This window comes from Mauremys reevesii, linkage group 19 (genome assembly GCF_016161935.1).
Source record: "Mauremys reevesii isolate NIE-2019 linkage group 19, ASM1616193v1, whole genome shotgun sequence".
Taxonomy (NCBI): Eukaryota; Metazoa; Chordata; order Testudines; family Geoemydidae; genus Mauremys; species Mauremys reevesii.
The window spans coordinates 15,064,464-15,086,507 of record NC_052641.1 but is presented as its reverse complement, the minus strand read 5'-3'; the positions used below and the strand labels follow the sequence as shown (position 1 = coordinate 15,086,507).

The 22,044-nt window shown below is 52.9% G+C and overlaps 1 protein-coding gene across 1 annotated transcript in view; it reads right to left on the bottom strand.

Moving 5' to 3' along the window:
• NCS1 (neuronal calcium sensor 1) overlaps positions 1 to 22,044 on the bottom strand; it is an 87,902-nt gene that overhangs the window by 7,280 nt on the left and 58,578 nt on the right. The window contains exons 3-5 of the mRNA XM_039507070.1: positions 3,470 to 3,608; positions 1,512 to 1,590; positions 487 to 575 (exon numbers count right to left, since the gene is read on the bottom strand). Of these exons, the coding sequence (XP_039363004.1) occupies positions 487 to 575; positions 1,512 to 1,590; positions 3,470 to 3,608 (307 nt within the window). The remainder of the gene's footprint in view (positions 1 to 486; positions 576 to 1,511; positions 1,591 to 3,469; positions 3,609 to 22,044) is intronic.

The following is a 22,044-nucleotide window of genomic DNA, read 5'->3' as shown; positions in this document are numbered from 1 at the left end:
CTCTCTCTGCCGCAGGCACCTTTCAGCCGACCTCACGTGCATCCCGGTCACAGGAGACTCCTAGTGAAGGGCCAGAGCCGATCCCTGCCCCCACTTGGAGCAGCACTGGGACCTGGGGCTGCAGCAGTCTGGGAAGGCAGGGAGGGAACACAAGCCTCCCGCAGCCAGCTGTGCAGCCAAGTCAGGTCGGAAGCCACCTCTGCTGCACCCTGCTCTCTAGGGGGAGGAGTTATCCAGCAGGCTGTCCTGCTCTTCCCCACCTCAACTCCCTCCACCATATCCACAAAAGCAGGGGGGGGGTGACCTGCCATGGGGGCTGCTCACAGCCTGCCTCACTCTGCCCGTTGGAGCCATGCTAATTTGACTCCGGGACAGGCCTGCTGCACTCCTGAGGTCTGCATCAGAATCTGCCGCTCGGATCTGAATGCGAGCAGGACCGCGGCGCACTCAACCCCGGCACCCTCTCCCCCTCCCCCGGACACTCACCACCATCTGATAAATAGCATCTACGATGTCCAGCATCTCGTTCCTCGTGATGTACCCGTCGTTGTCCAAGTCGTACAGTTTAAAGGCCCCTGAAACCAAGAGTGACGCTGTATTACTGAGGAAGCGCCAGGTGCCAGCAGGCAGCACCCGGTGTGAACGCAGCTCGGGCTGGCAGCAGAGTCTGATGGCCCTTAATGGCCTGTCTGTGCCAGGAACAAGCCATCTCCTGAGGACCACTTCCCAGGGCACGGACGTCACTGGCACTGCCCAGCCAGTCTCAGCTCAGAGGCCAAGAACTGAATGGGTCCTGGAGACTGAATCAGCCCCCATGCCCCAGGCCAGGACCCTCAAGTTGCGGGCAGGGGCAGATTAGTGGGGCAGCGAGGGGGAGCCCTGCCTTGCTGCTGCCTGCACTGGACCTGTGCTGTGGATGAAGAGAGGCCCCCGTTCTGCAGGGCTGTCAGTCCACCAGGCTTCCTAAGCACCTTAACGCACGCACAGTAAGTTAACACCCAGCTCTCTCCTCTGGGAGCCTCCCTTCCTGCACCCCGGCGAGTGTCTCCCCGTTTTAATTAGGGCTGGACAATGCGAACGCCTGCGCTGAGATCCCAAGCCAGAGCCCTGGCGCAATACACTCTACACTGCAACGGGGCGTGAGCGTCCCTGTGTTAGCGGAGCTCGCCCCAGCACACGGAAACGAGCTGCGTGGGTGCTGCTGTGACGTTCCGCCTCGGACTCCGCAGAACAACTCCAGCTCCAGCCCAAGCCGCAGGGTACAAGCACCACCCACGCAGCTATGCTTAGACTGCGAGTGTGAGCCCTGCTAGCCCCAGTCTGTGCATCGCTCCCGGATGCAGGTTAAAGACGTACCCAGTGAGACCCCTCTGCAGAGCGCTTCCCTGCTTGGGCAGATGCTCACTGCATGGCTGCCTCTTGCTATTCTGGACCCACTCTGGGCTCAAGGGCGGAAGTGGGGGGACAGAGAGAGACGCAGTTCCTGGTTTCAAACTGCGCTGAGGACTTACACCGCAATTTCTCATCCAGGGTCCCTCGGGAAGTGACCGACAGCGCCTGGATGAACTCCGAAAACTCGATCCTCCCATCCTGAGAAGGGAAAGAGAGACCTGGAGTGATACACACGTCACAAAGCACACGGGCCGAGGTTTGTGTGGCTACACACGTGTGCCCGCGCCTATGAATCGTGCATGCAAACACATGTGGAGTCCCACACAGGCCTGTTCCATTCAGACACCGCGCTGCTGATTCACGGGGGTGACGTAAGCGGGGCTAATTGCATTCCTGCTCGTGGGGCTCCGTCACTCGATCTTGCCCAGGTGACCCCCGTCCAGTAGAGTAACAGGTCAAGTTACTCTTGGTGCTTGGGGAGTCATCAGCTGGCACCAGACTCCACTGGCAGGCACCTGATTCTGTGGACGGGGAGCAGCTCCCTGGTATCCCGACTGGTGGAGCAACTTCATTTCTCTGAGCGGAGTTTCACTGATCCCTTCCCTGCTGTGAGTTCCAATCCCAGGGCCAAACCCACAGGAGACATGGTGTAAGTTACGCTGCCATCAGTGGGTATGTAACTTGTACCATTCTGATCTGAGAGCGTTTTACAGCTGCCTTGCGCACCTGTAAATGAAGACACGGTGCACAAGGCAGCGGGGAACAGGCCCAGGCAGGCTACATTCGGTGTAACTTTGGGAATGTCTACACTGTGCACTCAGGTTTGAGCCCAAGCCCCACTTCTGTCCACACACAAATCAGTCTGACTCGGGTCACCAATTGCCCAGGACCCTGCAGGGGTGGGGGGAGGAAGGAGTGTCAGAGCCTGTGTCCTGCCGTGACTCACGTCCAAGCCCTGTCCTTTTGCAGTGTGGATGCAGCCCAAGCCGCAGACCCAAGTGAGAAGGCTGGCGTAGTGCCACGTGGACACGTTACCACGGCTGTGAGACCCGGGTCCGACAATCGTAAACCCAGGCTAACAATGCAGTGGGACACTCAAGTGTGGGCAGGGAAACATCGAGTCCACAAGCCCAGGTCCCGCCGACCCAGGCTCAGTGTGCACTGGAGACCCACCCCTCGTGACCAGAGGAGAGGGATGTCGGGGGGTGGGGTAAACATGTACAAAGTTAGAGTCCTCTCCCCCCCCGTCCCAACTTTAACAAGTCCTGGTAGCCTGCAGAACAAACTGCAGCTGAGGGATGGGGGGGTCAGGTGCTTTGGGCCTATGACAGGGTCTCTCTCCCTCCCAGGAAATTCTCTGCAGAAGCAAAACAAATGGGAGAATTACTGAACGGGAGCAAGAACTCTTCTGCATGCAAAATGGAGGGAGGGCTCCTGGCAAAGGCTGCTGCTGACTGGCCTCAGCAGAGCAGGGCTCCAGGGCTGTCTCCTCAGCAACTCTGTCTGTGCAAACAGAACTGCTGGTGCCCAGGTGACCGTGGAGTCTGACACGATCCAGGCCCGGACAGGAGCTCGCCCTCTGAACAGGGAAGAGAGTCGGAGCCACCAGGACAGAGGCGAGAGATAAAGGAGAAGGGAATTACAAAGATTTATCTCCGCTGCAGCTTGTCTGTAAAAAGCCTGATCTGGCTGGTAACGTAAAACCTGCAGCTGTGGGTGATTCCTGCCGCGGATACTTCCGGCTGCTTTAGTGGGTCAGGGACGGTCTGCCTGATGGGCCTCTGTTAGCAGCACCAAATGTCTCCTTTTTCCTCTTTCGCATTTCGCGGACTATCCGCTGCCCCCATGAGAATCACAAAGTAGAGCGAGCGCAGGGACTTGCTGCTAAAGCTTCTCCGCTTGAAATTTCCTACCCCGGGAAGCGAACGTTCGGATTTTCGCACTCAAGGACTGAACAGGGAGCGGGTGTCACTGTATGAGACATTTCATGGTACCCTAAGCCCCACAGCTCCCGGTGGGCGAGAGGGGTGTGCACTGAGGGCCAGGGGAGCTCAGCCGCTCTCAGTCACCGACTTACTTTGTTTTCATCAAAGACGTTAAAAACGAAGGTTGCAAATTTCGTTGGGTCGCCAAAGGGAAAGAACTGCTTATAGATCTTCTGAAAGCCAGCGGCGTCCAGCTGTCCGCTGGGGCAGTCCTTGATGAAGCCCTTGTACCTAAGAAAGAAAGAAAGAAAGAAGAGTAATCGGTAGCTTGGGCACATCACACCCACATCCCCTCCACTGACCCAGCTGAGGCCATTTCTGCTGTGCTACTGCTTCTCTTCACAGCCCGGTTCCTTTACCCCAGGGCTGAGCTTTCTCTGCCATTACAAACAGCCCACCCAGAGAGTGAGACATTCCTGAGGGCCGGTGTCCTCCCCCCACTTTTAAAATGGTTTGTGCGTTCCCTGAGCAGCTCCGCAGCCTGCGCGGTTCCGTGACAGGACAACTGGTGTTTTGTGGGAGGCGCCCGTCTGGTGTCAGCAGGTGGTGCAGAGACACGGTGCTGCGTTTGTATCTCAGCCACGTGCCCCTGGAGGCTGGTGCCAGGCTGAATCTTGGCTCTCCACAGCACTGACCAACTGAGCAAGCAGCCAGAAGAACCAAAGCGAAGCAGGGCGTGGCTGGCGATCTCTCGAGGTTTCCAATACTCCCCTGACGGAGCCCTGCGAGGATTTCCAGCCGGCGGGCTCGCCCTGGCAGAAACCTCACTTGCCATTCTCCTCTGCGCATGCAGTCACCAGGGCAGCACTTGGCACATGGCACAATACAATGGGTACAAAGGGGAGCTGTTCCCAGCAGGCCAATCCCCTTCCTTGATGCTACAATCCTACCACACTGGCAATGTATTTCACATCTTACTAGTTTCCTGCTCCATCTCTGCATGCTACAGAATGCTCACAAGCCCACCTCCACTCCAGACACGTGGAGGGAGTCTAGTCTAGTGGCCAGGGCGTGGGAGTCAGGAGACCTGGAGTCTATTCCTGGGTCTGCTAGCAACTCACGTGCCTGCTCTGTGCCTCAGTTTCCCCACTGGTAATCTATGGATCAATGAGCTCTACAGCTAGAAAGTGCCATACCAAAGCGAGGTATTAATTCTTATTACAAGCAGCTCTAGCCCACCGATCAAACCTTCTGCTTGACAAAGGAGTATTTTTATTGGTGTTTAGTGCTGGGGGGCAGCCCACCGCTCTCGTGATCTGAACGTAGGGCTGGGCACGCAATGCCTGAGTGCTAATCCTTGCTTTGATGCTGCCTGGTTCCAGCCATGTTTTCCTGGCTCACAGTAGGGTTTGCGAAGCTAAGTTAATTTCTGCAAAGTGCTTTGCAAGATGAAAAGTGCTGAACGCATTAGTCCAGAGACCTCACAGAGCAGAATACGCGCATTACAGGAACCCTGCAAGTAATTAAAGCTACATGTACACAGCCCTGCCATTGGAGTACATTATGCAATTACCTATCTGCTGAGATTCGGCTCTGAAATGCTAACGCCCGCTATCCGCTGCTGCTCTGTAATCTCACTTAGTGGCAGTTACCATGCAAGTCTCAAGGCAACAATCTAAGAACTGGTCAACCCAAGAAAGTGAAGTGGCCCCAGCTGTGCTGTTCAGGGTTATGGAAAATTCACACTCCTGGGAGAGGTAGTTTAACCAACCCAAGCCTCAATGTAGACACCCCGACGTTAACAGAACAATTCTTCTCGCGCTGAAAGAAGTGCCACATCGGTGCGGCTACAGTCGTGCCGCTGAAGCGCTTCTAATGCAGTCACAGCCTAACAGAGCAGCACCAAAGTTACCTTAAGTCTCTGTACCCGCACCAGAATATAAACAGGCCAAAGACATCCTCCGGTCCCTTCACAGAGCTCCCACTGACTTTAACAGGAGCTCTGTGAGTGGAATGAAAAGGTCGGGTATCTTCAGAACGGCTGCTCCAGGCCATTTTGGTTGAGGATTCCTTAAGTGTATACATAAAATAATCATAGTGATTAACATCTGAATAATAGTGCTTTCCATCCATGCCTCTCAAGGCACGCTGCAAAGGAGGTCAGGGTCATTATCCCCTTTTAAAGATGGGAAACCGAGGCACGTTTTCAAAATGGGGAAACTGAGGCATGGAGCCTCACAGCAAGTTCTTGGCAGAGTCTAAGACCAGACCCCGGCTCTGCTGACTCACAACACTACGCCCCAGCTAGTGGACCACTCCGCAGTCTGACAAGGATGAAAGACTTCATCCTCCTAGGAAGACATCATATTGACTAACTCTTCCGTGTTATAGCAGGAGGTAAAACGTTCTGATTCCCTGTAATGCCAATGGGTGCTTGTGGGCTGAGGGTGATGACTGAAAGGGCTCCCCAAAACGTGCCCTCCCCTTTGGTCCTTGCAACAAGTTCAGCAGAGCGACGCAGCTCAGTTCTCTTTCTACTGAGCTCCAGCAAGCGCAGGGCCTCGAGTCAGGAGATCTGGTGTCTATTCTGGGCTCTGCCACTGCCTTGCTGTGACACCTCGAGCAAGTCCCGTCAATGCTCCGTGCCTCAGTTTCCCCATCTGTAAAAGGGGGAGGATATCTACCATGCAGGAACGGCGTGAGGCTTTAACAAATGTCTGGCAAGTGAGTTAAACCCCACAGCTGGGAGGTGCTATGGCAGAGCTGAGTAACAGTACTGTTAATGCAGCTGGTTTGACAGAACATCTTCCCTCCTCTCCTACAGATCCAACCACAACTGGACAAATATATGTGACAATTATCCGTCCAGTGACTGATGGTATATGCAGCCCCTTTCATTTGCTTTCTGCAGAGTCATGCAAGGAAAAATTTGTTTGAAAAAATGCCCACAGAAAGGGAAAGCATCCTGAATAGCTGTGCAAAGGTGCGAACGCTGGCACGGCCTCGGGTTTGGGTGCCAACCAATGTGGGAGCAGAACTGACTTTTGACCAGCTGAACTCGCGACAGCAAATACCTGAATGGTTCAGAGCCAATCTGCAGGCTGGAATCCATTCATGGGAAACGCTGAGATCAAAGTGTGCTTGTGGGTAATTTGTGATGGGGAAACGGGTCCCATCACTTGTCTCCAGGGAATACTTTGCTCAGCTCCAATTCCAGTGAACTAGGGTGGCTGTGTCTCCCCACTGAGTGCCCCCTCTTCCGCTCCTCACAGACATTACTGAGCAGAAGGCAGAGTGCCAAAGGCCCTCCTGCGTTTTTATGTACTCAGTTGAGTTCCAATGGAAAAAATCTGTGCTTCTCTACCACTGAAACATGTTGTTTTCCCAACTACGCCCCTCAGGAGTAACAAGGCACAATGAAGAACACTGCCACCTTACCAAGGTGATCTGGGATGGCCAGCGGGCTGGCTCCAGAATGAGCAAGGCATTACTCTCAATGGCAGTGTTAATGGAACTGAAACTACTGCCTGGAGCTGGTGGCACTCGCTGATGGGTACTGGCAGGATGCATAGCAAGCTGCATGCACACAACCGCTCTGGGCTGGATTGTGCTGTTAGCAGACAGACCGTAGAAAGGGGCGGTGCCTAGGCGAGGCACCCCAGAGGAACACCAGGAGGCGCTGTGCCTCAGAGAGGCTATAGCAGGGGTTGCCAACCTTTCAGCAGTGCTGTGCCGAGTCTTCATTTATTCACTCTGATTTAAGGTTTCGCGTGCCAGTAACACATTTTAACGTTCTTAGGTCTCTTTCTATAAGTCTATAATATATAACTAAACTATTGTTGTATGTAAAATAAATAAGTTTTTAAAATGTTTAAGAAGCTTCATTTAAAATTAAATAAAATGCGGAGCCCTCCAGACCAGTGGCCAGGACCCGGGCAGTGTGAGTGCCACTGAAAATCAGCTCGCGTGCCGCCTTCGGCACCCGTGCCATAGGTTGCCTACCCCTGGGCTATAGTCTTCCCAGGGCTCCCTGCTCCAAGAATAATTTGCACCATCTTTTTATGGAGTGGGGTATGTTCCACTACTGGGTGGTGCAGAGGGAGAGGGGGAGCCATATGTCTTCCCGCTGCCTGCTCCCTCTCCACCCTGGGTTGTTCCTGGGGGAGGAGAGCCTCGCCCCCATGCTCCTGGGGTGGGGCTGGGTTTTGACACGGGCTGTGCAGGGGGAGGAGAGGGCAATAATTACTGCCTTGCTCATCTGCCTTGCACTAGGACATGATCCAGACCCTGTGCTTAGACTGTGAGCTCCTGTATGTACAGCACCTAGCACAACGGGGCCCTGATCTCGGCCGGGGCCTCTCGGCGTGACCAAAATACAAACTAACAACAACAACAAGGTTAAGGGTCCATTACGGGTGCACGGTTACGATCTCTGCCCATCAGGACTTGTTCGTAGCTAAGGTTATAAGAGAGACGTGAAAGGGCCCACCCTGGATACCCTCGTGTGCAATAGATAACAGTAACCATCGGACTAACAGACCAGGAATAGGAAACACCCCAGACACGACACAGCTCTGTTAATTTGTGCATTTCCCAACCCTCTGTTTATAGCTGGGCAGCCCTGCTGTGGCTTTAACGGTGTTCCTAGAACACTCACTGGCCATTCTGCCAGGACTACGCAGGCTGAGAACAGCAGCCTCTGCCCGGGTCAAGCCGAGGAGGGGGAATGTGCCCTGAAAGGCAGGGACTGGCTTGCATTAGGCTCTCTTCCACTGGTGCAGCTCCAGCAGCGGGAGCGCTAGCGTAGACAGAGCTCAGGCCATTTTACCACCTAGGACAATGGTAACACCTAGCCGCCATACCCCGGTGTCATCTAGGCACCCTTAACAGCCAGATATCAAAGTCAATGGGGTTAACTGTGTGTGTACGTCAGTGTGACTGAGCAGAAGGGTCCATGTATTTACACAGGCCTGGAGACTGGGTGTGACCACCAGGCAAAGTGTCCAGAGCCCAACTCTCAGCTGTTCCCCGGGATCCCCATGCATTTGTACATCACATGAGGCTGCCCCCGGGAAGCAGAACATTCTCAGAATTGTTTGCTCTGCATTTCCTAATAGCGACAGCCATTAAACAGTTCCAGCCTCGTTACTGTTCTCAGTCACTTCCCATGAGAATTTCTTTTCGAAACCGGGAAAATCCCTCTGAACAGTTCAGTGAGCTTTTCCCCTCATTACATTTACAGCAACGAAACATTCCATTTCACCCCCACGGCTCGCACTGAGAATAAACCCACTGGCCAACATCCGCATCTCAGCAAATAGACCGAGTTACAGAACCGAGGGGCTGTGGAGACGCGAGGGGCTTTTGAGTTCTCTCCTGGACTCTACAGACTAATTAAATGATGCCAGACAAACCTCTCTAAAACCAGCCTCACAATACAGGCCTAGCTCTACGGAGGGGGGTGGGTAGCTGGGAATCTGTCTCCACCATTTGTGGATTCTGGTTGATACTATGAAATTGTATCATGAAATTACCGCGCCATGGAAAGCCTACAGGTATGTGGCCCCACCATGGCTGACAGGACCCGCAGCAGATGCACTCCAGACTGAGGCCAATGAGAAGGTACTTCGCTGGAAACGAGGGTACTCTGGTCACCGTATTATGCCAGAGAGCAGCTGCATCCTTGGAACACCAGTTTTATCTTACCCCTCGGGAGGGAGCGGGGAAAGTAGGAGCAGTGGAAATTTACCAGGTGCAGAACAAAAGAGGCCAGGTGACCAGGCAGGGGTTTAAACAGAGAGTCACCCAGCAATGGAGGCTGGGGGCAGACTGCAGAGAGAGGAACGTCCTAGAAGCAGTGGGCAGAAGCCTCCATGCGGGAGAAGCACCCCAACATGCAGAGGCCTGGATGAAGCAGGGGGACCCTGCCAGCTGTCCGGAGCCCAGAGGGTGGCCGAGGGCAGGTTGCACTAAGCGGGGGGCATTGTTGTTATGAGGTTTGTAGTTTTCTAAATGATCTGAGTTCTCTTGTGCGTTGTGCATTACATAGAAGAGCAATATGTGCTGGGCTCTGTGTGTGTCGCATGCTCCACGGCTGTGCGCCCCCGTGGGGGAACCGGAGGGTCAGCTCTGCACCCCGAGAGGATTGGCAGCAGGTTCCAGTTCTCAGGATGGGGCACTAGACAAAGGAGCTGCACCCCACGAGTGTGCCTAGGGATTCCAACAGTGGGGCAGTGCCTGGACTTATTTCAAGCCCCAAAAGCTTAAACCACTGGGGGAATCCAGGCACCCAGAGATGTAGCTGTCTCTCACAGCAGTCTGGGGGTGGCCAGCAAAGGGCCGCCTGACCAAATCTGTGACAGGGGGATTGTAAGACTTTGGGTGAAATCCACCCTGGCTCATTAAACTCAATGACCAGTGCCAGGCGAACATTTTGGGATGTGCTAGCTAGTAGCCTCACCATGTCTTACATTGTGTGCAGGTAAAGTACCATGAGAACAGAGTGAGCAGAGCCGCTGGGGAGAAATGGATAAACCGGATCTCTAGATCACTAGAACTGGATACAGCCATGCAGCACCCTCCTGAAGCCGTCAATAGCTCAGAGCTACTGCCCTGGTCCACCACTCCAACGGGTTAACATTGTAAGCTGCCTGGCACCATGTGGCCTGGAATGATTGCCTCACGAGGCCCCCTGTCCAGATGGAGACAAACCATGGCAGCTATAAATCTTCCACCTTAACCCGCAGAAGGGGCAGCGTGGACAAAGGACAGAAATGTTTATTCGTTCTTGCAGTTTTGCCGGCGGTTCTTTCTGATTTAGGTAGCGCGGCAGCCGGCATTAGAATAATATTTACAGGAAAGGAAGCGCTGATGAACACTGCAGCCATCACTGAAGCACGCTGGGTTTCCTTTCCACTGCCTGCGCGGCTCTGTAAACTCCTGTCCATTTCAGAGATTGCCCTAAATAACCTCCTTCCCATTCCTGCGAGCTCCCCCGCACAGGAGGTGGAAGGGTGGGGAAAAGGATCATCAGGGTCTGTTTAACATTTTCACAGGTTGCAGCAGGGTGACAGAAATGGGGTTCCTGGCCCTGATGATCATGAGTTAAAGGTACTGTGTTTTCCTCTTCTATGTGTCTCCCAGCCCTGCTCATCCACGGAGCAGCACACAGACCGCTCGCAGGATCAGCTCTAAGGGATGGGCAAACCTGTTCTGAGGATCATTTGGTTTGAAAGTTCAACTCGACCATTACTGGGCTTTGCATTCTGCTTAAGACAGAACGGGGCAGAGCCTGGAGTGAGTTCAATCTAATTACCAAGTGGAAAAGGAAAGCGTGTTGTAAGGGGACTGGGTCATGTTCACCTGCATACTGCCCTCTACTGGATGGAATCAGAACTGCTCAGTTGTGTGTCATACTGCTAGCACCTAATGGAGATTCTCTTTTAGTTCAAGTGACAGAGGTTTTGGAGCAGAAGAATCTGAGCTCTGTCCCTTCTGTTGCGGTGAGGTTATAAGCATCCATGGCGCACAGCATAATATCCTAGATGGGTATGGATTTGTTACAATATGCACCATTTACAGAGCACCACCTGGAGCCTGTCTAGCTCTCTGGAGGTTCTTCTGACTTTAATACACAGGCACATACTTCCCTACAGCTAGAAGGACACTGTGGCTTGCTGTAAAAATAGCACTGCTTTAACGAGAGGTTGTAACACCTCAGGCTGCATGAGGCTTCACAAGGGCCAGATAACACGACAGGTCGGTACAAATACCTGCTCACAGCTCCTCAGAGCAACGCAAAGAAAACCCACTCCCAGAGCACCAAGATAACCTCCTTCAGGCAGACAAAACAAAAACCCAGCCCGCCTGCTGACTGTTGAGCCTTCAGGCCAAATAGCAGGCACCAGGCAGCGTCTATCACACAAGTCAGGGATGGAAATGACCTGTGGCAGGAGAATAACCAGCCGTCTCCTGGCCAGTGTGGGATTATCTCCTGTGGAACATTTCGAGTGGATCTTGTCCAGTCTAGTTTGAAACATCAGGCACTGCAGCTTCCACCGCTTCCCTGGGGAAATTATCGTGCAACCGAGTATAGTGCGGGGAGCATACGAGGAGGAAGATGGGAGGTTCCGAAAGGCCCATGTGATAGATAAAAGTCTCATTTTTTATACTCTTTTGTGCAGATCCTCTAGGTGCAGCTTTACCCACAGCACATGGAGCTCAGAGCCATGGCCAGCAGCTAGGAAATAAAGACAACGTCAGAGTCTGCACCAGGGAAGATCAAAGAGAGGGGAGTTCTGCTGCTGGGGTCTGTAGGCTACCACCATCCTCACTTTGCCCTGCAGGACACACACAGCAAATAGTAGCTGTGCTAAGAGACTGCAGGTAAGGGTAACATGTCCCAGTGCAACTGGATGCTGCTCAAAACGGCATCATGTCACCACGGACACGGGCAGGAAAAAACAAGACATTGCTGAAAAATCTGGGATCGGGGGGGAAATCCTAAAAGAGATTTCAAGGTGGGAATCTTTGGGAGGAAGGCTGATCTTGTGTTTAGTGCACTGAACTGGGTCCCATGGGATGGGGGTTCAATTCCCAGCACTGCCACTTCCAGTGTGATCTTGGGCAAGTTACTTAATCGCTCGATGACTCAGTTTCCCCGTCACAAAAATGGGATAACGGCACTTCCTTTCTCTCATTCTTTGTCTGTCGAGGCTGTTTACGTTGTAAGCTCTTTGGGGCAGGGATATCGCTCACTATGCGCATGAAGAGCCTAGCACAATGGGGCCCTGAGCTCAGTTGGTGACACTGTAATACAAATAATAATGTATAAAACCAGAATGATCAAACCCCTTGGTGCTGATGCTGGAAACTTCCTCCTCTGCAATGACAAGACCATACAGCCTGAAAATGCCACCAATGGGGAAACTGAGGCACACAAGGGTGACGGGACCCTCTCAAGGTCACAGCAAACCAGAGTAAAGGCAGGGATTACAATTTGGGAGTTCCCTTCCCCGTCTCAGCCACTACTCACTTGAATCCAGGTATTGATTACATGCAGTCAGGCTGTTCATTGGTCATTTCAAGCATTACCGTGATTTCACTGTGTGCATTACCATAAATACAGAAACATCAAAACAACGGGGCGATTTTCTGTGAATAATGGAAGATCCCTTTCCGTCCAAAGTCACATGTATCTTCTACACTGTGCTCATCTCTGCTAAACAAAGTTCTGTCCGTTTTCAGAAACCACCGACCCCCGGGCACCAGCACCATAATTTCATTGTGGTTTGTGTACTAAAGCCAACGCTCAAAGCAAGGCAGTTCTAGGCAGGACTCTCTGATTCCCTGGAGGAATGTAACCATTCAGCGGATTCAACATTTCCAAGAGCAACATGAGACAACATGCTTAGCAAAGTCAGAGTGTCTGGCAATCCAGGGCATCGACCGGCTGGCAAAGGCAGGTAACACAGTAGAATCCACAGGGACGGTACCAGAGTCCCGGGTGCGGGGAGTCTTCTATCAAAATGGTTTGCAATTTACAAGGAAATAGAGGCAAGAGACATCATCACTAACCTCCCAGCATCAGCTGGAATGGATGGGACCCTTCTGTTAGCCTAGAACTAACTGGGGCTTCTGCCACTTGGACTGCCCTTTGCTACGGCACACTAGTCCCAACCAATCATCTCTCCATTATCATTTCTATCACAGTAGCACCTAGAGATCCCACTGAGGCAGGCACTGCAGCTACACAGAGTAAGAGACAGTCCCTGCCCCAAAGCACTTGCAATCGAAATAGTTGGACACAGGCTAGGAGGGGAAACGGTGGCACAGAAATGTGAAGTGACCTGCCCCGTTGCCTGATGTCTCCCAGCAGGTCAGGAGCAGCCAGGAGTTTCTGCAGCTCCATGTCCTTGCTCTAAGGAGAACAGTGAAGGCTCACGAAAGACCCAGGGAACTGCTCTATGCACTGGCTGGACCAAGGCCCAGAACAATGGCCAACCAGGAGCAAGGTGCTGCGGCCGAAGAAGAGACGCAGAGAGGCTGATCCGTAAAATGATGCCATTGCTACGGTGTCGTGTGTTCCTCGGTGGACCCCAGCTGTCGATTCTGTGCTCGCTTGCAGCCCGTGCCTTCATGTATACGTGCCAAGATTTGCTCAACACAGAGCTAGTTCCCTAGATAGGGGGGCAGGCAACTTGTTTACTTCCTGCCCTCCGGTGGGAAAGGCAGTATGGCCCTGTGGGCAGGTCCTGGGACTCAGGAGACCTGGGTTCCAGTTCTGGCTTTGCCACTGACCTGCTGGATGACCTTGGACAAGTCACTTCCCCTCCCCGTGCCTCAGTTTCCCCCTCTGTGATTGGAAGCTTGTTGGGGCAGGAAGTGTTTCCCACTCTGTGTCTGCACAGCACCTAGCACAACAGGGCCCCAGTCTCAGCTGGGACCTCCAGATGCCACCATCATACAAATTAATAATAATAAGGAGGTGCGGGACCAGGGACAAACATTTGTAGGCTTAGCCCGTGGCAAAGGAAAGGGTTAATCCGTCATAGACGCATTCATTTCTCTTATCACCAAGGGGAGAGCTCCAAAGCTCCTCACACAGCCCTGCTGCTCAGATGAGCCAACAGCCTGAGGCACAGCAACCCGAAAAAGAAGCCAAGCCCAAAAGAACCCAGCTGATTACACCCGGGAGCTGCAGGGTTTGAACCGCTTAATACGATCAAAGTGTCTGCTGGTTGTGGAGTTCCCAGGAATGGGTTTGAAGAGACTCCCCCCTTTGCAGGCAAAACACCAGTGACCTCATCTCCAAATGCTGCCTGCCTTTGCCACTTCAATCAATTCCCCGAAATCATCTCTGCAGCGCAGCCTCGAATTCCCCTCTGACAAAGGCAAGTGGCTACGGTTTCAGGCTGCAGAGAGCAGCCTCTATTATCCCTTTGCCGTTGGAAGGAACTTTGCAGGACCTGCAGGAGAATGGGGCACCCAGGACCACAAGGGGAGAGGGACGGTACCAGAGTGGGACACATGGGTATCTTTGGCCTGGGATGTTAAACCCCTCTATCCTGTCTCCCCCAGCCGTGAGAAATCCAGGGTGAGAAGGAAATGCACATGAAAGGGCCTGTGGAAGCCGTTTGAAGCAAGGTTAAAAATCAGACTAGCTGATTCATTGATACTTAATCCCATGGAAAATGGAGAAGTGTGTCGGGGGGGGGAACCCAAGATTCCTTCGGGACAAGGCTGTGGATGCAGGAACACAGTGGTCTCCATTCCGCGTAATCAGACAGGACACTGCCTCTGTCAGTGCCCCCCCTCGCTGTGAAGTCAGCCTGCCCTAGCAGTCGAAGATGGGAGGAGACAGCACCCTTCTCCCCTCCTACACACACACCATTGGCCGTGAGGGGGTACGGTCAGCTCTGGGAGATGTCTGCTGGGATACAGCTCTGCAGACGCACCACGCCAGCCTAACGGCCCCTCCCCAGAGAGGGAGATCAGCCCCCGTGCGGCTGCTGCGTTCCTTCCTCCCCCACCCCACGCATCTGGGTAGGTGAGTGGGTGGAGCCATTTCTCAATCCTGCCCACCAGTAATGCACCAGGGGACACGGCTGCGCCCCATATGGGAGGCTATGTTGGCTAGTGGATAGAGCACTGGTCTGGGGAGCAGGCGATCTGGCTTCTATTCGCAGCTGTTCCACTGGCCTGCTGGGTGACCTTGGGCAAGTCACTTCCCCTCTCCGTGCCTCAGTTTCTCCCCTATTCAATGGGGAGAAGATACTGCCCTCCTTTGTAAGGCACTCTGAGCTTTACTGATGACACGGGGTGTTTCAGAGCTAGGAATCACTATTATTATCCTGCTAGTACAGGGTGCATCCGCCCTGCCAGACGGAGGAGGTGTGGGCAGGCGTTGGGAGGGGTGAGTTAGAGGCTCTCATTAAATTGGACAGATTGTGTGAAGTCCAAATGAGATGTGAAAGCCTCATGTTTCAAGGTCTTCAAAGTTGGTTGCAAACATTTTGCCCAGCCCAGGGGGCAGGTTCAGTAACAGGAAGGTGGCCTCTCTTCTCCTTAGTGGCTTGTGAATCAGCCCAGATCTGTTAATAAGTCATTATTACAAATTACCATTAAAATACCTGGCATGCAACACAGTCTAAGAACCGAGACCCAGTTCCACCGAACACTTTAACCGTGTGCTCAACTTCCACCACTGTCCTCGACTTCAGTGACACTGGCCGGAAGTTCAGCACGTGTTTCAGAGCTTTGCTGAAGCAGATCCCATCATCTACCATAGCTCCCTAGCAAGGAAGACAAGAATCAATTATCCTCTTCCCCTGACAGGGAAACAGGAACAGAGAGGCCAAGTCTGGGGTTATCAAAAGTGCCTACTGGAGTTATATGCCCAGCTCCCATTAAGTTTCAAAGGAAATTAGGTGGCTAATATTTTTTGAGGCTGGAAGCCCTCACTCCCCAACGCTCCTTTGAACCTCCCCCCAGTGACTTGCCCAGTGGATCCAGGGAGTCAGTGGCAGGGCCAGGATTCAATTGTAGGTCAGATTTTAGGAGCTCTGTCCTCTTGACCTTGCTGCCTCCCCTGACCTTTCACCCACTTCTAGCACCAAGCTCCAAGCAACCCATTTTGGGGCGGTTCCAACCATGTCAGGATTTTTAATGATGCTGATGCCTGGATTCCACCTGTCCAGGCCCCGTGGAAACAGGGAGAGAAGTTGTGGCATTTGCAAAGCTCTGGATTGGTAGCAGGAAGGACAGGGGGCCTCAGGGTAAAGCGGAAAAGGTTTGGCCAAGGATGTAAATTGGTTGATAAGGCAGCTGACAGCCAGGGAGAGCTGCCTGTGCGTTAACAAAAGACCAGCTAATGCTACCAACCACCACTAGCCCTACAATCCGGCTCCGGTTACACCCCTTGGAATCCTTCTCCCAGGCCAAGCGCTGCCAAGTCTGGTTCCACCAGCCAACGGAGGGGAAAGATAACAGTAACCTGAGGGCAGTCGGGAAACACAGGGAGGTGGCTGCAGCCTGCTAAAGTGGTGCTGAGGCTTTCCATGATCTTTTCAAGCAGCTCATACTTACCGCGCATTTTCCTCAGCGCTGAGGCTTTTGATCAGAGTCTTGGCAGAGATTCCGCCCTCCCCCCCCATCCATCGGGCCTTGCCCTCCCTGGTTTCTTTTTTTCTGCTGGGGCAGGCCAGTGTGGAGGTGCGTTAGCATGTGTGTGACTATGCATCAGATCAGTGCATACATTTGCTGCCTCCATTGCACTGCGTTCGCTCTCACTTCTTCTGTAACGCTGGCCAGTGAATTTCACGGCTCATGAAAGAGAGACACCTACACACATCAGAGGAGACGGGAATGATTTTTGCAAGTGCTGATCAAGCTTCCCCCACACACACACACACAAGTCTGCCAACGCACCCCAGGCCTGACCTGCAACAGCCTTGCTATTCCAGGTCCGGGTCCCCAGCAGACCTGCCAACGCAGCTCAGTTCTGCTGTAAAGCATTAATGCCAAGGTGCCCGAACTGCGATCCAAAGAGCCCTTGCTGGTGGGCTGGGAAGAGTTGGCTGGTCACGTGATATCGGCTCCTCCTCCTCATTTCCAGCTGCTAAACCGCATGAAAAGGAGCTAAAAATACATGATGTTCCTAATGCTACTTCTCCCTGGGAGCGACTGTTGTAATGGACCCAGGATCCTTAGTGGGAGGGAAAGCAGCCCACACCACCACACAGGAAAGGAGGGTCCTAGGAGACGCTCTCTATTAAAAGGTGCCTCACACGATGAGAAAGGTTGGGAATCCCTGTGTTACATTCTGGTGCAGGATCCAGAAGTGTAGTCAGAAACGCTGCCTCAATAGCTCACAGCTAATGCCCACCCCATAGCCAGCCTCTGTACTCTAGTGCTGAGACCCCCGAACCATCATCTGCTGCTAATCAAGCAGGTGCATCAAGCTCGTGAGAGACAAAGACACATGAGCAGGCCCCCCGTGAAGGAAAAACCCCTTGGGCAGAATGGCCAGCACAACTTCAGCTTGGACTGGCACAAAAATGTCCACTTCAAGTGGCCAGTGGTTTAGTTACAAGACCACTGGAAATATGGCAGCTGGTCTGCTGCAGGGACGCTCCAGCTGCTGCAGAAAGCCAATGGATTGACTTGTGGGATTGCTGCAGAGAGCGCAGCAGGCGGCAGCACAAAAATCAGCATTTCAGTAGCCTCCCCGGTTACCAGGCACTGGAGTTACACAGCAGTTCCCACAGCAACTGTTTTTGGGGGGATATAAGCCTTTAAAAACAGAATCAGTGAAAAGTGACCACCAACTGGCATGTCTACTTTGCATATGTAAATTTATCAACTGCATATTCAAAACTGTACAAAGTACAGGGTGAAGAACTGATTTAGTGCAAGTGAGCCAAATGACACACGGCCATCTCAGGGAGCAGGTGGCAAGTGATAACAGCATCTGTAGAATGTTTTTAGTCTTCAAAGCACTCTATAGACATTAGTCCAGCATGTGGATAACCATTATCCCCATTTTACAGGTGGGGAAACTGAGGCACGGAGCAGGGATGTGACTTGCCCAAAGTCAGAGAGAAGCCTGTGTTCAAGCTGGGATTAGAACTCAGGAGTTCCTGGCTCACAGACCCACATGCAGTCCACATGAGGGGCCAGATTTTCAATGCTCAGCACCTGCAATTGGGACCAGTGTCAACAGTGCTCAGCACCCAGCGTGCTGTGCTCTTTTGGGTATCTGGCCCCAGGAGTTCAGCACTGCTCGGCCAGGAGTGAATGCTGTCGTTTGGAACCGTGTGCCTGGTGGCAGCTGTGTAAGCAAAAACTATCCCTCGAAGGGGAAGATGTTTCAAATAATAACACCAAGCTCTTGCAAAGTGCTTTTCAGCAGTAAGTGTCAAAGCACTTCACTATCCTAATGTATTTATCCTCACAGCACCCCCATAAGGCAGGGCAGTGCTATTATCCCCACTGTATAGATGAGTAGCTGAAGCTAAGTGACTTGCCCACGGTCACACAGGAAGTCTGTAGCAGAGCAGGGAATAAAACCCAGATCTTCCAATTGCTAGGCTAGGGCCCTAATGACTGAGCCATCCTTCCAGTGTTGCCCACTCTCATGATTTCATCAGGAATCCCTTCATATCTGCTGTTTACCTTCAAGCCCCAGCTCCTGGAGTCAGGTGATTATGTGAGACTCGGCTTTCATTTTAAAAACAAAGTTCCCATCCCTCCTTCTGGCAGGGAACAGCTTGAAAACATGATACTTAAAGGCTCCAAAAGGCCCATCAAAAAGATGCCTTATTTATTATTTTTTATTAAACTCTCATGAGTTTTCAAGTCGACCTTGTGGTTTTTGAATGCTCAGGGCTGGCAGTACTGCCTTACCCAACAGGGTTAAATCCTTAAAATGCTGTGCTTTAAAAATGCCAAGCAGTGGGAAGAGAAGTGCAGGGGTGGGACACAGAACTAGGACTCGGGAGTCCCGGGATCTGTTTCGGGCTCCACCACAGACTTCCCGTGGGATCTGAGGGAAGTCACTTCCCATCACTCCCCAGCTTCTTAGAAGTGCTCAGTTCCTTTCAGAACAGCCCCAGGGGGAGCTGCTGGAGGCTAAGCACTTCTGGACCTCTGGGTCTCCGTTGCTCATCTGTAAAATGGGCTACGGATACTCGCCCCCCTCTTGGCCATCACGTTGAGGGCTGCGGATGGAAAGCGTGATGTAAGGGCTGAGTTCTTATTTACCTTTGCTGCTTCTAAGTGTTCACATGATGCCCAACTCCTCCTAATGGCTCATCAACACACGAGCAAGTGCCGCTCCGTGTAACCAGATCGAATGAAAACTCCCAAAAGAATCACTGCACAGATGCCGAGGAGGAAATCTCAATTAGCTGGAACCTTGCAGTCATTTTCCAACCCACTGCTCTGAAAACACATGCTACAGTGAAACCATAGTAATAAACAATACTGCCTGGTACCTATATAATGCCTTGCCTCAGAGAGACGCAACACATCCCTACGAGGCAGGGAGGTATGTCTATTTTACAGATAGGTAAACTGAGGCACAGATAGGTTAAGTAACTTGCCCAGAGTCACAGAGCAAGGACCAGAACCCCAGAGTCCTGTCTTGCGAGCTCAGCGTTCAGCACTGGAGTGCCACTGGAAGAGCAAGCTTCTGACTGGCTTCAAGGAGCACAGGAATTTGGGGTTTTGTGGTTACCGTGTCCTGCACCTGAGGTGCATGTAGTTTGCTGAAATCCCCAGCACCGGGGGTCATGTACATGCACGAGACTCTCTGCTTTCCTTTTCTAAATAAGGAAACGTCCAGCCTTCATGTTTGCAGAGAAAAGCTTGGAAAGTGCTTCCAAACAAAAGCAAAACCAGAAAGCAAATAAAATGGATTATTTTCAGCAAATCTCCTGATTTTTAAGCCAGTCTCACAATTACGGGGGGGCTGACTGATGATTTCCCATGTCATCCCCACTGCACACGGCACCCGTAAAACCGGGGGGGGTTGGGGAAGATCCTGGCTTGCAAACCTTCCACGGAAGCTATCCCTCTTCACTCCTGTCTCCTGGCTGCTTTGGAAGCTTCGCCTGCCACAGAGGAGAGAGCAGGGGAGTACAGGCTCCTGGAGCTCTGCAGGATTGAGAGCTGCTGGCCGGCTGACAGAAGCAGAGCTGCCGCCGGTGGGTCTGAGGGTGTCATCTTGGAGAAGGCATTTGGGAGGAACAACACGACAATGCCCTCTTCTAGTCTAGTCTAGTTCCTTCCACCCACAGTGCTTGACAAACGAATGCTTTGAGTCTCACGTGGCCCGTGTGCTCTCCATTCCAGGGAGGGGGAAACGGCAGCATGGAGAGGTGAAGTGACTTGCCCTGGGGCTGCGTGCTGAGTCAGTAGCAGAGTCTGGAACTGATCCCAGATCTCTTGACTCCCAGCCCCGTGCTTTAACTGCAAAACTCTCCTCCCCCTCTTTGATGTCCCTCTCTGAACTCCAGCATTCCACATGGGCTAAGCATTTGGTGACCGACGGCTGCAGAGAACGACCGACAGCCTGAAGGAACGATGTGCCATCTGGCTAACGTGTCCTAGAAGAGCAGGGTCCCTGATCGCTGGAGCCAGCAGCCTAGGGAGAAGCACCTCAGAGCTGGACCGAGGGGAAAGAACAGATCCGAGCATGGAGCAGCAAAAGTTCTGCCAAACCAGCTGGAACAGATGGCGGGAACTGACGGAGGTGGAGCCGGGGAAGGCAGGCCGGAGAGGAGCCCAACCACCACCTTGCAGATTGGGTTGAGGACTGAATCCTGCCTGGTTAAGATAGCTGAGCTGCTTAGGGAAGGGGAGCACACTTGATAATGCTAGCAGAGGAGAGGCCTGCGTGAATCCCATGGACAGGCGGAGCGGCCTGGCACCGCAGGGTTCTAGGCTGGAAGGAAAAATGTCACCTACACCACGTTCCCCCCCCACACCCACTTCAATGGGAGCATGTTTCCTGGGGGGTAGCATAAGGCGAGGGTGGTACCCAAGAGACCATAACAGTCTGCAACAGCAGCAGCTGTCCTGCACCTGTTTGCCATGGATCACACTCAGCTATTAGATCAACTCCCGCAACCCTCTTGACTGAGATACTAGGGGTGACACGTGATGTGCATCCGAGGGCAGAGCTTGGCCCAGCGATGTCCCTGAACTGAAAGGGTAATTTCAGCAAAAACATCCTGCCGCAGACACAGCCCACGAGACCGCATTGCCTCTAGGGGTCTGCCGGCACCGCAGAGGAAGGTGCAAGCGCAGGACATGTAGATGTACCCGAGCCGACTTGGATCAAGCCAGCTCACTAAAAACAATGGTGTAGCTGCGGCTGCATGGGCGAGCCACCTGAGTGCATCACCTGGGGCCTGGGCAGGACCGTCCTCAGGTATGCTGCCACGTGTGCTGCTATTTATAGCGAGCTGGCTTGATCCAAGCTAGCTCAGGTATGTCTACATGTGCTGCAATTCCACCTCTGGACTGCAGTGTAAACAGAGCCCAAGCCAGCTGCTCTGCGCTGTTATCTTCTACAAACCCCTCTCCTCCACGGTGGGCCATTTTAATGAGCAGATACTGGCGTGCACGGATCAACCCGCCCAGCACAGGCTGCAACCACAAACCCACAGCTCTTAACCCCAATCGGTGGGGGGGGGGGGCATGCCCAGGGAACGCAGCCACCTGGCCATGCAAGAGACACCTTGTGACAAGTGCAGATGCAAACTTTTTGGAGAGAGAAGCGGGAGGATGAAGGGGAATAAGCAGAGAAGCAGCTCAGGGATTACATGAGTGTTATGCAACACAGCCACCCAGATCTGTCAGGCGCTGAATAGCTCGCGTGGGGAGGGGGGTGGAGGGAGAGGAAGGGGGTGAGGAGGTGGGAAGCTGAAGTGCCAGTTACAGTTTTTCACATTGCTGCAGCTTTGACTCATCAAAGGAAAAAAAAAATCCCTGACTAGTTTGCAAGGAGGATAAAGGGGAAGCGGTGGCATTTCTGGGGCTTCCCATTTGGGGTGGCAGATGGGATGGCAGGCGAATGTGCCTGTAGGAGAAGAACGTCTCTCCCTCCCCGCAGCAACGCTTCAGTTAAGGCCTTGATGATGCCATTCAGCCACCATGCGGAGGCTGAGCAGGGCTGAACGGGTTGCCAACAGGCGCCGTGTGCATTGGGACTCTGCTGCCA